General features: G+C 43.2%; 1 protein-coding gene across 1 annotated transcript in view; it reads left to right on the forward strand.

The window, feature by feature from the left end:
- Nucleotides 1-16,595, forward strand: part of AFG2A (AFG2 AAA ATPase homolog A) — a 198,057-nt gene that overhangs the window by 144,259 nt on the left and 37,203 nt on the right. Inside the window, exon 15 of the mRNA XM_082483008.1 lies at nt 14,916-15,080. Within this exon, the coding sequence (XP_082339134.1) occupies nt 14,916-15,080 (165 nt within the window). The remainder of the gene's footprint in view (nt 1-14,915; nt 15,081-16,595) is intronic.

The raw sequence follows: 16,595 nt of genomic DNA on the forward strand, positions 1-16,595 counted from the left end.
ATGAGTATAATTCTGAAAGCTAAAGAATGTGCAGGAGGAGGCAATTTCAGTAGTTCTGAAGCTCTTGGTGTTAGAAATGTAACTGCTAACATGAAGTAGGATTTTTTTTTCTTATGTTCCTTTGATAAATCCTAACCCTCGCGCTCAAGAGTTGTCCATATTCAAAGGGCAACCATTCATACTTTCTCTTTGTTAGAGGGAACCTTTGAGTACTGATGTCCCTGTGAAGTTAGAGTAATCTAAATTTAAAATGTCTCGGTACAGTTCCTGCAATTTGCAAATGCTTTGGGAAATCCAGATCAATAAAAAAATAGAGATAGGTGTCTCCTTACAAGCCACATTGCCCTTGGGCAACATCAAGCTCTGGACACGTTATTCCTAAACCGGATCCTGAACTGTGCTATTGTCTGTCTGAAATGATACAGTGCGTGCCTATATGACACCTCAAGAGTATGACTACAGAAGGACGGATGGAGTAATCAGATGGTTATGTTAAATTGACTACAGTTCAAATCTATTTCTAAACAGCGATTAGAGCGCAAGATAAATCTAGTAGTTCAAAGTGACTCCCAAGCAAGTCACTTAATACGCTTTCAGGATCAAACACCGCTAAATTCTGGGAAGACCTTAGCTATGAATAGTGAACATATTTCCTGTTTCCACTTTGCAGATGAGCAATAACTCACCAGTGAAGTTCAGTAGGAAAAACACAATGCTGCTTTTAAATGATGGTGTGATCAAGTATTTTTTCTGCTTGGCTAATATGTTACAGTTCCCCCGTGCTCAAGAGTGGGATTCTGTGACACTGGCAACAGGATAGGACTGGAATGGCTTCTCACTGCATTAGCTGAGAAAATGGACAGCTCGGGTATGGCAATAACTTAAGTATTTATGTTTTCAAATTACTAAAAGTTTCCAAAATTTGCATTCCATAAGGAGAGTAGGCTTGTTCAGGTAGAAAGCTCACACCTGTAAACTGAAGAAGAGTAAAACTCCCACAGCACTTAACAAGTAAGACCGTCTGAAGAACGAATTTACCTCAGGAGCTCCACATGGCTTGGTTTGGTCCTTTCTGCCTGACAGTTGCATAGTTGGCACAATAAATGCAGCTTTCCAGACATCCAAATATTAATAAATCATAGTCCATTTATACACGTAAAAATGTGAAAATTGTGCAACTTGACCATTCAAACATACCCTTTTGGAGGGGGAAAAAACCCCAGTTTCTATAAATTATACTGCAAGTAAATGCAGTATAAAAAGAGAAAAGAGATACATTGATTACCTTATCAAAGAAGCACAAACAAGTGCTAAAAAGGTGATAGGAAAACACTTTTCCAGTGTATGTTTATACATTTCAGGAGGCCTATTAAGGAACAAACCCCAAATCTTCATAACAAAAAGGGATGCAAATAAGCAATGGTAATACCTAACAGCTAGGCAGTGCAATAATCTGTCAATCTTAGCAAATAAATAATCTATAAGTAGATATCATCATAAAGCTCACAGCATAAAGGGAAGGATTTGATTCAAAAGCAAAAACCAGGGAAAGCTATAAATGAATACAGCCCCAGAAAATGAAAAAGCCATTGGTAAAAATAACTGAATTTTTAAAGTATGGAGTCAGTAGAAAAAGTGTAATTGGGGAAAAAGAAAATGGAAAAAAAAATAAAAAGAGAATAAATTAAAGGTGGTCTGAACTACTGTAGTAATTAGTGTGATGCTGTGCTTTTTTTGTTGGTAGAAAAGTCTTATCTTGTGCTGTTTCAAGCAGAATAAAGAGATCAGTTGAAGTTCAGTAGAACAGAAGATCTTGTGCTGGTCAGATTTAATCCCCACCATAACTCAACAAAACACTCATTTGAAACACTCCCCCAATGTTTTATAACCTAGATTATGCTCATAAATTTAAAGATAATATTTGACTGTATAACCTAGATTATACTCATAGACTTAAAGATAATATTTGACTGTGTCCATCAGGATTGAGTCTGTAACATCTTGAAATGACAGGCTGGGTTAAGAGAAGTAATTGCCTCATCAAGGCTTTAGCTCAAGGTGCAGCTTGCTTGATTGAAGTACACATTGACAAGATGACTACTCTTTTATGCAGACAATGGTATCGAGTAGAGGTGCAATCTTTCACCTCTGCTATTTGGAGCCACTGTTCATTTAAGTGGGAAAGAGTGGGAGAGAAAAAGTTGACTCAGGTAGAAGATGCATTATGTTACTCAACAGAAACCACAGCTAGGTTGTTTTCCAGGTAACCTAGATCCAACAGACACTCATGCATGGAAGAAAGAAAGAAAAAGAAAAGGAAGGTAAATTAAAAATCAAATAGACATAATGAAAACCACAGTAATTTTCGACTCCAATAATGTAATACAAAAACAAGCTATACGCAAAACAGACGTCTTCATGTTGCGTGGCAGCAAGATGTGAACAAACAGGATGTCTCTAAAGAAATAGTATAATACATCAGTGAGATGGCAGCTGCATTTACTAGCATAGAGAAGATTTAGGTGTTGATAATCCACAATTTAAAACCGATCTATGAGTCTTCCACTGAAATTTTGTTTCCACCTTAACCAGTTGGATGTGAAAGCTGGAAATCCACCAAAGCTACAGACAGACATCTAAAAGCTTTTGAAAGTAAATGCCTCGGGGAAATAGTAGGTATTAAATGGAATGAATTTATAACAAATACTGAGATTCGTCAGGGAGTTGAACAAGACTTAATCTCCTAAATTATCCTGAAATGAAGATGGAAATATCTGGGATATGTGGTAAGAATGAAGCCAGATCTGATGCCAGACTGTCTGCCATGGCAGGAATGCCTTCAGGCTGACTGTAGAACATGTGAAAGGGGCTGACCAAAATAATTCCTCCATTGAAAAGCGCTTAGAGATGGAAACGTTATGGGTGACCTCACAAAGTTGGGGACCTTGACACAAAGTCAAGGAGAAAGCCAGATGGACAACGATCGCGTTCGTTTGAAGGAACTCTTGGCAGTGTAGGGAAAAAATGTGAGTGGGGTGGCACCAAAGGTTTTCATCTAATATTTCATGTCTGTTAGGGGCTATAAACACTTAGCAGACCTGTAAAATGATTTCAGGACTTTCATCAGCACCGCTCCAGGCCTCATGACTAGAAAGTACATATTTTAATCCCAGAGTCCAAGCTCTATCTGTCACTTGCAACCGGCAGCTGCAGTGAGCACTGTAACTTATGTAAACTCAGCACCGCCCACAAGTTTCTAAGATCAACACACAAAGTGGTTTCTGCTGGTATGAAGGAGAAAACCACCAGGTTGTCTTCCTGCATCCGGGAGAAGGAAGGCAGTGATTGTCTGCTTGCAATAATAAGAGAAGACATGTCTGCCGGGGCCTTTTCTTCAAGCAGAGTATCTTGGCTTCTGACCCAGCCAGTGCACCGCTGTTTGTAATTAGGCTGTGTCTTGGCTATATTAATATCCTGGAATGTAGCTACCTGGGATTTTGTAGTCAAGCATGCAGTTGTTTGGTATTATCTGCACTTTCTCAATCTCTAGAACCATGTCACCTGCACTATTCTGCCGGTGCCATCCTTGGTGGCCGCATCTGGCTGTTCCCAAAAAGTCGTCTCCCCTGATGTGCTCCTCTGGCCCCAGAAAGGCTCTTTGACTGGTGGCCACGTTTAAAGGCTCGTGTTGAATGTCTGCTGCTAGATGTACTAAGTCAAGCGGTGCTTTGCTGCGCGCACACCACTTTGCAGATGCTGGTTAGAGGCTTCTTTCCTATTGTATATACTTATCTGTTTCTTTTTTTCTCCTCAACTTGAAACAAAAAAATTGGTAAAGAGTGCATTTTTTGAAGGGGGAGAGGGCTTCATTGGTGTTCGGACATCTGGACTTGCCAGGTAGTGAGTTAAAATCTATAGTGTGTCTTCTGGTTGTTCCTATAGCAAAAGCATGGTTGGGATTCAGGAGCCTGCACAGAGGCATCCTGTGCTATTTGTTCTGCTCAGCAGACTCCTGCCTGGCCACCAACTATCCCCTTGGCAGGGAGAAAGCCTCATCAGTAATACCTGCTAGCCTGAGGGAGATATCTAAGATACCTTAGCCAGTCTCAAATGGTGTCAGCAACTGGATTGTACTCAGTATGTGTTAGTTATGAAGGGGCAGGAGGGCTGTACCTCCCAAAGAGAAGGGTTTAAAATGGGATTTGTTGTTTCACTCCCTGTCTTTTTGGAATATAAGCCTCAAGACAGATTTTAAAAAGGCAAGATCACCTTGGTTTCCAATTTCAAGTACAAATGAGTGATATTTCTTATATCGAGACTTTATTCTCTGAGTTGAATGACTTTTCCTTTCCCTTACAGTTACTGTGACCACTATCTACTTCATTGCTTCAAATGGTCTTCCAGAGCCGCGGCAGTAAAATAAGATTTTTTAAGTAATGAAAACCAGAAACTTTTTTTTTTTTTTCTGCCACAGTGTTGACTGTAAGGACGGAAAGTCGTTGATTTCCTTTTGAAACTGTTTCTGAATTGTTTCCTTGATGTTGCCTACCTCTTTGTTGATCTCTTCTTTCTTTAGAAGCAGCTTGTTTCACAGACCTGGTTTGTTCCATGAACATTTCTTTTACACTTTGTTTATATGTAGTTTGTTAGACAGGTCTGTAAAATTCGGTCATGGTCACAAGCCAGGTAAAGTCATCAAGATTTTTGTGGTAGGGTAGTCACTGAAGTCACCAGGTGTAAGCAACACAGAAACTGCTATGACAGAAGGTTATATCAAATGGATCATGCAGCTTTACAAATACATCTTTTTGTGTGCAGCGCATTTTTGCCCTTGTTTGTCACACACTGAAGTATTCAGTCTTGAGAAGTGTTTAGAGCATTTCCTGGTAATGAATCCTATGAAAACATAATGTAGGAGATGAAAAGCTGTTACAAGGCAGGTCCTGATGGGGCTGACCTGCTGTGGATTTTTGTCATTTGAGGCCAAGTTGTCTCTCTGAAAAGAATCTCATCCCCTGCTGCTGATTTAAGCAGTCAGAGCAATGGTAATATAAAGGTATATCTTATGTATGGAAAATATTGTATTATGTGGTAGATCATTGTTACAGCTTTCGAAAGCTTCTGAAGAGAATTGTAATATTTTGGCAGGAGTTCAAAGTTCTCTGTCCTACAAGGAACAGGTTTGGTGGTTGCTTTTTTTTCTCTAACATGTCATTTTGAGGTTATATGGTAACATCTGTCAGAGCTATGCTAACCTCTGTCATCCAGCTGTTATAATTGTGGTCTTTTCCTTCCTTTTCCTTCTCTTTCCTCTCCTTTCTGCTTTCCCTTTCTCCTCCCTCGGAAAAAAGAAAAAACAACCAACCAACCCAAACCAACAAAACCCACCTCCTTTTATACTGAAACTTCAGGTGGAATGAAGTGGTTATAAAAGCATCTGTCAACACAGGAATAGTCTGCCAAGCCAAGTATTTGGGTTGGAAGTCATGCCTTCCCAACTGCTTGAAAACAGGAAGTATCTCTGTTAAGTGATGGATAGCTCTACTTTGCTGAGAGGAAGAAAAGGCGCTTTTTTTCCTTTTTTTTTTCTTTCTTTCTTTTTCTCTTTTGCCTCTGGGCTAATAAATGAGTTCTGCAGTTGTTCCATGTATGTAAAGAAAAGAGTGCTATAGAAATGTGTATATGGGTGCACAGGTCTGTGTGTGTGTATATATGTATGAGTGTGTATGAATATACAAACTAAAAAAAAAAAAACCACCCAAAACTAACAATCCACTTTGTACATGATCGGTCCCTGTCAGAAGCCAGCCCAGGCACATCTTATCCCAGTGATTCCTGTAAAGCTCTCAAAATCTGTCAGAAACAGCCTGCAGGATTGCAACGGCTCCTGGGTGATTAATTGCCAAGAGTCTGGTTCCAGGTTCCATTACATGTAATTGTTATCTTTTCTAAAGGGGTTCTTTTATTAAACCCCCACCCCCCGCAAAAAAAAAAAAAAAAAAAAAAAGAGGGAAAAGAAAAAAAGAACTGACATTCCTGAGGTTTTGCACCTCTTAGACAGGAGCACGGAGGACTCTCTTATGTAAACATACACCAAAGAGGGCGTGTTATGTTGTTTATTAGCTGATGATAGATTATTTTTTTTCCATTCAGTTAATTTTAACTTTACTAAAAATCATTTGCTTAGAACTGGGGTAGGAAGAGCTGCATAGCATTTAGCGGAGAAGAGGGGGGAGTTCCAGTGCCTTCTCCACATCAAAACTCCTCTGTGAGACCCAGCAAGTGGCAAAAGACTAGGTCGCTCCCGCTCCTTACTGAAATTGCAGCATAACAGCCAAAAATTGGGACATCCTCTGCCCGCATGCCATTGTGGTAAGACTGCTCAGACTGGACATGGGGACAGAACAAGATCTTGTCTCTGAAGTCCCCCTTGCAAAGGACACCAGCGCCGCGGCCCTGAGCCCATGCTCTGCCACTCAGCACGGGCGCAAGGAGAGGACGCTGCAGCTGCAGCTGAATGAGCAGAGGAAGAAATATCGGGTGCTGGTTTATTTAGAGTTTGTGGCTTGAAAACGTGTGTTTGAGCATCCTGGAAGCATGGGCAGACTCTGGAGAATCTGCTATAAATTGCTTCATTTTTTTTCTGAGACCATATTCACAAAGCAGGAGGGAGGAGAGCTTGGTTCCCTGTCGGTGCCTCCATGGCTTGATTTGGAGCTCAATTTCTGTGGTGCCAAACTGGATTATCTGGAATTGTATCAGTAGGGTTGCTTGGATTTGCACTGCTTTTACTGCATTGAAAATGTGCTGCGTTACTGACAGGTTTAGACTTTTATAGATGGAGGCCTGGGCAAAGCTTGGCTCCCAGTGAGCACTGCAGTAATTTGTGCCAACTGGCCAATTTAACTGTTTGAAATATCGGGGGGGGGGGGGGGGGGGGGGAGAAGCATGGAGATACTGGTTCTGCAGCTGCAGAGTGTCTGCCTGCAGATGTTTCTGCCAAGAGAAGTGATTGAAACTCGGTTTCTTGAGATATTTTAATCCTATCTGAACAAAACCACATAAAAACGTGCTCCGGTATTGTCTGCACGGGCCAAGGAGCACATTGTTCCTCGCAGTTGTGTTTACATGGTCTCATTGCTGCAGCGCAACAAGTCTCCTCAAGTCTTCTTTCTCCACAGTTCCCCTTGAATTAACTATATTAATCAAACTCTGTCAGTGGCAGGACTGTGATGTACAGCGGTCGGGACATCGGTGTTACTCTGAATAAAAAGAGGAGAATATTTTGATGCGTCCAGCTTTGTGCAGGTTTGGAAACAGAAGCCTGGCTGTTTGCGGAGTTTTTCCTCTTCTGACTCCACAAGCGGTTTCTTTAGATGGTGGAGAGGCGGTAACCCTACCACCCATCCATCCCTCTTCTCCATGTGTGCCCACGGCTGCTGTCTGGTGCAGGATAGACCGTGGGAGGTGAGCTTAGGAGGAGGCAGGAGGGCACAACAGCCTCTACCCTGAGCTGCATAAGCAAGATAGGGCAGCTACACTCTTGGTGCCACATCCCCAAAGGCAGAGGCACAGCTACCTCCAGCCTGGAGCAGCCCGAAGCCCCATAGTTTGGCAGGGAGGCGAGGGCTGCGGTGCAGATGCCAGGCTGCAGGCAGCACCGCCTGGTGTACTGCATGGTGGTAGCACAGGAGCGGTGGTGGTGGTAGTGATGAGGGACTCAGCCCACAGTGGGACCTCATCTGTGGCAGATAGCAGATGTCGGGGAAAGAAAATAAAATCAAGAGCAGATCTGAATGCTTTGGCCGCGTGGAGGCTCGCTGTGCTTTCACATCAACTCTGGAAATTTGTGCTTTCTTGAAGCACTTTTAGCGCTGCCTAAATAACCTAGTTATTTAAGTGATGCTTGTATCTGTTTAAAATCGCCACCATTAGTGGAAAAGACCGCTTTGCTGTGAAACATGCAGAAGCGGGGTATGTCATTCAAGCAAGCGGCGCCAATGGTTTCTATTGATTCAAGGCAGATTTCTTTTTATAAGAAAAGATGAGTTTGCTGTTTTTTTGCATACTGGAACCGTAGGGTAAACTGTGTTTTGCTGTAATAAATGAGTCTGATCTGTAGCGATAGCTGAAGGTGTTAGTTCCTGTTGGTAGCCAACAAAGAGGGCAATTCCGGAAGATACATTGAATTGCATGGAAAAGTTTCCCTCTGTTGATGAGACGAACTGGAAATGGGTAAAAATGAGTGGTTGCAGGAAAAGGATTAACTAATGGTAGTAGATCTGGAGTATAAGCAAAGGGAGTAGATGAATCCTGCGCCAGCAGGGGCATTTGACTGCGTAGCAGCGAAGGACAGATTGCATTCTCGTTTTTCAGATGGTTAACTCGCCGTTATCGCTTCATCTTGGTTTGGATTCAGATGATATAAACTGTTTCCCTGTTCAAGTTGGTTTACTGTTTGTCGGCGTATCAAACCACGTGTTTGTTCTCTGCCTTTAATTAGTACTTTGGGTTAATGCCCACGTAAAATGTTCCCGCTGTGCTCACTGCCACTTGATAGCGCGCATTCTTCCTGAACACCTGCTGTCAAACCTATCATGTCTTTTCTTGTCAACTTGCACAACGCTCCAGGTCTTGAGCAAGACTGACATGACGGAAGGGTTGTAGAGCCTGATTTTTAGAAATCTATGTGGAAGGTGAAATCTTTGCGTAGGGACTGGTTATAGGAGACTGCAACATTTTGGAGGAGCTAGTTTCCAGGAACAGCTAATACAATTCTGTTTGCGAGTGCAGTTTTTGAAGTAGTGGATATACTGTAGGTTAAAGAAGCAAACTGCTCCACCCTGAGAGGAATTGTAGATGTTGTGTAACGACAACAGAGAGTAATCAGCACAGATCTTGGGAGAAGCACAAGGGTGGTGACCAGCAAACAAGTCATCAAAGAGGGGAACTGGTTAGAGATGTTGGCATGAGCTGACAGTGGTGACAGGTGTTGGCACAGAAGGAGGAAGGTGGGGAGGAGCAATAGTGTGGGGAAAGGGGCTCTTGGCAAGAAAAAGGCAGTATTGCTTGACTCAGGAGCCTGTAATTACAAGACTCCAGCCTTGTGACACAGCAAATAAGCGTGTCACCTGAAACAGAGGAATTCAAGGTTGCCTCCTGAAGCAGCTCATGCCAGATGGAAGGGGAATAAAATCCTTGTGGAAAAATAACATTTAGCTCTCCACTGGACTGTGGGTTTTAAGCCTTTAATAGCGACACTCTAATGTGTCTGTTCCCCTCAGCACCTTCTAATTTTGGTAATTAATCCAGGGTTGCAAAAAGCCTGTCTAGCAAACGGGACAGATGAGCTTCCCGTACTTGAAACCTTCAAAGATCACAAAACGCCAAGTGCTTCCTGGTCTGTCGGGCTGGGAGCATGACCTGCTCTGGCACAGAGTGAGAACAAAAATACCAGGCACCGAGGTGAGCCTCGAAAGCGTAGGAGAAACGCCTTTATGGGAGCTGACTTCACTCCTGCAAAAGATAAAAGTCATGGCACAAGAAGGCCCTTTCATCGTTGCTAACAAATTCGTTTCCTCAGCCTATCTTTTACCTTAATACTTTCCACGCTTGCAGTGCATCTGTCCTGACATGTGGGCAAAAACACTGAAAGGATCTCACAAACAATTATTGCTTTGCACAGACTACGGGAAGAATACAACTGACTTTAAAATGCTTTACATATGTTCAAATACTGTAATGATGAAAGTAAAAAAAAATTTGCATCGCCAAATTAGACTACAAGATATAGAGTACCTCTCGTATTCAGGAGTCTGTGTAAGTAGGGACCACAACCAGGGTTCATAAATAGCGATTGTTAATTCAAGTTGGGAGGATTTAGTTACAAAGGAAACAGATTGTTCTGTTATTTCCAGTCCTCTCGTTTTCATCTGTGGTCTAATCCCAATGGACTCCAAAGGCAGGATTAAACGTTTCGTTGCATTTTTTAGGTTCTGCATTAAAATAAATGTATTTACTTGAAAGGAAATGGCTTAAATTTAGTATAAAAATCTGTTCCTACTTGTGGAGATTGATTGCAGTAGAGAACGTGCAGTGACACTGATTCTCCAGATGAACTTTGTTACCTGCTGAACCTACTTGCTCTCTCTTACACACCTCAATTTGCCGTTTACTCTGCAGCTTTTGTTTCGCTGTGCAAGTTATGTTTTTCTAATGAAAATTTTGTCCAAGTTTGCCACATTTCTGGAATTAATATTTTTTCCAATGTCAGGTTACCCTCTTGTACCATTTATGTACGACATTTTATCATAAACACTGATTAAGAGTGATTTTGACGAGTTAGGCATGGCTGTACAAGTATGTCAGTAGGAAAGCTATTTTTTCTACCCCACAGAAAGCTCATCAGCTGGATGCTTCTGTCAGTGTTATAATGCTGCATTGTCTGGCAATGTAGTTCTTGAAGTGGCCAAATATCCTTTGAAAAATCTAACTAAAGATGGATGCTTTAAAAAAAAAAAAAAAAAAAAAAAAAAGGAGAGGAGGAGGAGGAAGATTAGCAAAGCCCTAAGGTTAATTCTAGTCCGTTCTTAACAGGAACCACAAATATTTTCCTGGCTTTACCTATTTAAGTTTTCTTTCCTGAAAGAATTATCTTCGCAATTACACACAAAATACACGTTTTTAAACTAGCTATCTTTTCCAATGGTATATTTTGAAGTGATACTCTATTGTAATTGCCAAAGAATTGAAGCATTTCTTTTTGAAAGGGGAGCAATTTCTTCTTAATTAAAATGTATTTTTGCTATTGATGATATTATGTATTACATGACGATTATCCCAGTTCCCTGGTGCTCCCCTGAAGAATATTGTATCTATGTACCACTAGTAACCTTTCAGTGTATATGCACTTAGACCCCTTTCATAACTGTTGTGGTAACAACAAAAAAATTACATAAACTTGCAAAAGAATTGCTTAATGGTATGAAGTATTCTGGTTTCTACCAAAACCCCAATTACTTAATTTTGTGCCCTTCCTGGCCTGCATAAATTATGCAACCCTCACATCTCACCATCAGTGAATTATGTACCTCTGCACACACATCAATTAATTTTGGCCCCATCAACTTCCCACCTTCTGTGTGCTCCTAGCCTCAAATCAGTTTTGCATCTCCCAGCCGCGAGCAGTTAATTTTGTACTCCCGGCAGCTCATATCTGCCTGAACCTGCAGCCCCGCTTTGACTCCTCACCTTCCCCCACCTGCCTCTCCTCCTGCACAGCCAAGCCACCGCCTTCTGCTGCCGAATTCCTCCTCCTCCACCTTTTCCTGCCAAATTCCTTGTCCTCCAGCTCGGCAGCGAGGATCAATCCCAGGTGGCTTCACCTCCTCGACAATGGGTTAACACCGGGTCCCAATGCATCCCACGGGCAGTGGGCCTGGTCCAGAGGTGACCTGGATGTCCTTATCGCTCTCCTGGTGATTTTCAAAGTCCAGATTGCAAGACTGAAGCTCCATCTTCTGGAACGGCCTGTGAAAGTCATGGCGTGCTTGGAGCAACCACCTCCAAGACCCTTCCCGTGGGGAAGCCTGCATCACGCAACACCCCAACTAAGAAGAGAAATAGCTTCTAGGTCTGTAAGAAAAGAGGCACCAAGGAAAAAGGTGGTGCCAGCATCCATCACTCAGCACTGCTGCCAGCAGCAGAAGTAAGCCTCACCTGGGCCTTGGTGTGCAAGCTGACACCGCTGCTGCAGGTGTCCACACCGAATGCCACAGTAGGCTTCTCTAAAGCAACCCAGAAAGAGCTCCTTTTCCTCCAGAGGAAACTTCAGTGTGCAAAAACATCAAGAGGGATATCTTGTTCCCTTATTGCTGACCTCTGGGTGCAGCTCAGTTCTGAGTCCTGAATTATTTTTACCAAAAAGGAAAAGTATCCTGCAAATGAGAAAGGCCTCCACTTGCTGTTGCTTTCCAATTGCTTTCAGACCAGCAAGCAGCGGAGGAGCTCTGCAGCCCACCTATGGCCTCTCATCGGGGATTTGCCCTCCAGTAACACAGGACGGGTCAAGGCAGGCCCCTTCCTCGCTCTCTTCCCTCCACTTTTAGTTTCCCAGGAGTGTGAAGGGAAGGGGGCCGGCGGCTTGGCAAAGGGACAAGGGTGAGGAGCAGAGCGAGGAGCCGTCAGGCTGGACTGTCGGGAGGGCTGGTGGAGACCAGCTCTCGGTTCAACCTGCTTTTCTCTCCAGGGGCTGAAGGGAATTTGACTCTTCTTTCAAGTGAGGTTACAGAATATTTTCTCTCCGCTCCTTTCTGTTTATGTCTATTTAAGCAGCAAGCACTGCAGAGACTGACTAGTGCTTTTTTTGTACAGTTCCCAGCACATCTGGCCGTCTTGGAGAAGGTCCCTAGGCCTGATTGTAGCAAAAAGTAATGATAGTGTGTTTAAAACTTGGGCCTCCAACTATGACTATATATAAAACGCAAAGCATTTGGGACAAACTGGAGGAAATACAATTTTTAGAAACTGAGCAATAAAAATGTATTTAGTCTTTTACATCTGCAGTTGTGCTTTGCAAGCGTGAATGCTCCATCGTGTTAGAAGACGATCTCAGAACTGCAAGCCGATGCAATGCAGAGGAGCGTTTGCTCCCAGCCGATTGGCATCAAGCATTTTTTCCTGTCCCACTTGCACAACAGCCATGGTCATTCATCAGTGTAAAGCTAAGCTGGCTCTAGAAAATGTTCTAATTATCTAGGCGCCCTCATTAAACCTGCCTTGATTTAAAAGAGACACAGCACCAAACTCATGTGAACGTTTCTTGTTTCTTCTAAATAATAGAATTAGCTATGGGCATTTCCTTAAGAGCATGCAGAACACAATTGCAGTATAATTCCTCTCCCTCCAAGCCTAGTCTTGAAACATGCAAATATCTCTTTCAAGTGTGTTGGCAAAAAATGGCAATATCCTGATACACACATGATTTAGACACTGAATTACACACTGGTTGAGTTATCGTCAGTGGGTTAAGTTCTTTGGTGAATATATCAAGAGTGCCGTGGAAAGCAGCACAGTCTGCTGTGGCGGTATCAGTGGACGACTTCCTTCTCGCTCTCTTTCGTAGGGGTCCAGTGTTGGCCACTGCCAGGGACAGGGTACCGGGCTGGATATGGACCTCCAGTCTTCCCAGTACAGCCTTCCTTACATAGCTCAATGCAACACACCACAGGGCCGTGCGCTTTCTGCTGAGCGTTTTCATCTTCTGTTTTAAAAATAACAAGACATCCCTTAACATTCAAGATACATTTTTCCACTCTGAAGCACCACAACAGTCTTTTTAAAGAAACTCTAGGAAGGGTGTTAACTTGATCAATGCTGTGCAGGAAGGAAAGCTCTTTCCTACTATTTTTTCAGCATGACTTTCACTGACATGATCAGGCTGGGAAAAGACTTATTGGCTGACAGCCCAGGACAGCCATGCAATATCTCTAGTCATCTGGAACTCAAACTACTCGGCCCAAGGGAGAACCATAACATAAAAACAATTTAGGTTACATGCTGAATCTTATAAACATTGTTCAGTTTTTAAAAAATAGTTTAAATTCTATTTATGTGCATTTGCTATGCACAGGGTGGTTTGTTTTTTTTCCCAAATGTCAAGTAAGAAAGGCTGGGAAGGCTTTTACTTTTTTACTGTAGATGGTTTTGGAGATTTTTAGAAATATAGGGAAATGAGCTTCCTCTCTTCTCATAGATTTAAGAGCTTGGCTTCTCCCGTGTATCGGATATAATTGTTTTATATATAGATAATGTTTACTTTTTGACCCCATCCAGAAAGCATAGAGCCACAGAAACGCTGGTTGGAGGGGGCTTCCAGAGGCCGTGCGGTCCCCCTCCCACACAAGGCGGGACTGTCGCCAGCACCAGATCGGGGAGGGCTTGGCTTCGTCTGGCCGAGCCGCAAAACCCCCCAGGACAGAGTTTCCGCAACCTCCCCAGTGACCTGCCCCGAGGCTGCGCTTCTCTTCCAGAGACTTTTTCTTCCCGTCCAGTCGGAACCCTCCACGCTGCCCTTTGTGGCCGTTGTCCCCTCTTACGTTGTCTGTCGCCGCTGCCCAGAGTTTGCTCTGTCAACCTCCCTCCTCCCCAGTGTATGTGTAATCTGAGTAACCCTGGGAAAGCAAAGTGCAAGGGCCAATATACGCGTGTGAAACTGCAAAGTTGGGGCCTTAGCTTGTAACTGTATTTATCTGTTGATTTTTCAGTTGTCTTGGGGCACAAGTGAAGGAAAAAATGAGGGTTTTTCCAACGGTTCAAAGCTGATGCTAAAACATACTAACTGTAGCGCTTTTGCAAGTCTACGATTTTTTCTCTCCCTTTTTGAAGCTGAGCATCACTAGCCTCCTGTCTATTGTTACTTTATTTTGCATAAAAAACTGTCAGAGTAATCTGCTCTTCTATAAGCATGTGCAGCTCTAATAATTTGGGATAAAGCAACATGAACCCATAATGTAAGCTTCACTTCAAAAAAATGTTTTTCTCTGCTTGTTGTCTTGATTGAAGACCTGATGTGTCCATTGCCACCTGTCCTTCTGCCAAGTCCTAACATTCCAGCACACCTTGCAACAAGCCTAAAATTATTATTTTAGGAAAATGATGATGGTTCCTTTATGATTCCTTTTTTCCATAAACTGGTATTTCACAGGCTGAGTAGCCTGACTGTCTTCATCGACTGATCCATTCTAACGTAGGAGAATAACCCCTCTTGCGCATAGCTTGATTGTTCTTGTGCAGCTTCTTGCTTTTGCTGAAATTGTTGGTTGTTTGGTGGCATTGTGGTTTTTGAGTTGTGGTTTTTACTGTCTTAATGGGATGTGCCATGTGCTATAACTTTTCCTGTGATGCTTTCATTGCAGGCCTTGCTGAGACCAGGACGAATAGACAGAATTATCTACGTGCCGTTGCCAGATGCAGCCACTCGTGGGGAGATCTTCAAAATTCATTTTCAGTCCATGCCAGTCAGCGATGAAGTCTGCTTAGCGGAGCTCGTTCAGCACACCCAGAAGTATTCGGGAGCAGAGGTAAAACTTTCTGAATGGTAATTGCCACGGAGTCGGTGCATAAAGCTGAAATCAAGTATCATCCAGGTATCATCCCTTGAGTCTTCTCAAAGCGGTGGGGGAATTATGAAAGGGAACATTTGAGAGGTTTCTCTGTTTTTGCTCAGAAAACGGAATACAATCAGGGGCTGCTTACCTTCAAGATCTCCATCAGAAGATTGTTGCCGGGGGAAGGGCCTCTTCCAGGGTGAGCCTTAGTACGATCCTGGGTGGCTCCAGGAAGAACGTGCTGCCAGGAGGAGTGGAGGGAGGTGGGGGCAAGTGCTCCCAGACTGCCCAGACAGTTCACCTTGGCCTCCCCACATCCCTGGGGAACTTTTGCATATAGAATTGTGACTGAGAGCCTCAGATGGAGGGAGGAGAGACAGAGTTATGAGACAGCGTAGGGGAATCGCAAGGGAGTCACTGGTCACTTTGAAGCTCCTATTTTTCTATTCCACATAGTCAAGACCTCACAGCAGCACTTATTGTTATAGCTCATTGCTATTTCTTAGTCAGCTTCTGACAGTGGATGTCAGACAATTATTTCCTGTCCTGGGTAGAAGGGAAAAAATTTCTCAGATGCTGCTGCCTGGCAGTTACAATAAGCATTGGTACGTTAGTGGTCACCACTCTGCTCCCTGAATATCATTCATGTCAGTGTCTCGTGAAAGGTATTTCATTCTTTCCTCATTTTGATTAATTGAAAGTAATTATATTACTTTCAAAATTCAAAGAATGTTATTAAGCTTGCCAGTTCAACTCTTAAAAGGTATGAAATACCAGAATCAAAATCTCCACCTAACTGTAGCCAGTCCTAGTGTATGCATCATCGCGCCATCTTTAATTACATAGTCACCTTTGACTTTTTCCAGAGCAGAGTGGAAAATGTGATGTGCTTGCCTTGGCACCCCCATCTTTCTGTGTGCTGTTTATAAGGGCAGGGAAATAAGCTAAACTTTTGTCTTGGTCCGAGAGAGAGGGTGACTGTGGAGTATTTGTGTGGTTCCTAAAATGTTGAAGGACCTCCTCAACCAACTGGTCATTGGATACGCTCCCAGGCAAGGCTTTTGCTCATTTCGCTATCACTTAAATGCTGGTATGCTGTAAAATGCTGCATTGCCTACCAGTAACCTCTGGCTGGTGGGGGCACTGCTGCAGGTGCCCCAAGTCCAAGGGATGGGGTCAGACCTTGCCATGCGCAGCAGCAGTGTCTGGGCTAGCCTCCAGGCTCGTTCCGGGAAGCTGTGTCACAACAGACACCAAAGTCAAACCCTCAAGAGCTTTCTTCCTCCACAGCAGAGGACAAACTGTGCTCTGGGAACGAACGAATGAAAGCTGCGGAGTGAGTGAAGCTGTTTTGTGTAGCACATCTTTTTTTTTGCCGCAGAATGTGGGATCTCGTAATGAAAAAAAGGCAATAATGAAAAGGATTGCAGGCTTAAATGTTGGTCTTGAAAACTGTCGTGGCTCTATTTGCCTCCACACTTTGGGCTA

The sequence above is a fragment of the Vanellus vanellus genome, assembly GCF_965231255.1.
Source record: "Vanellus vanellus genome assembly, chromosome: 4".
NCBI classification, from domain to species: Eukaryota; Metazoa; Chordata; class Aves; order Charadriiformes; family Charadriidae; genus Vanellus; species Vanellus vanellus.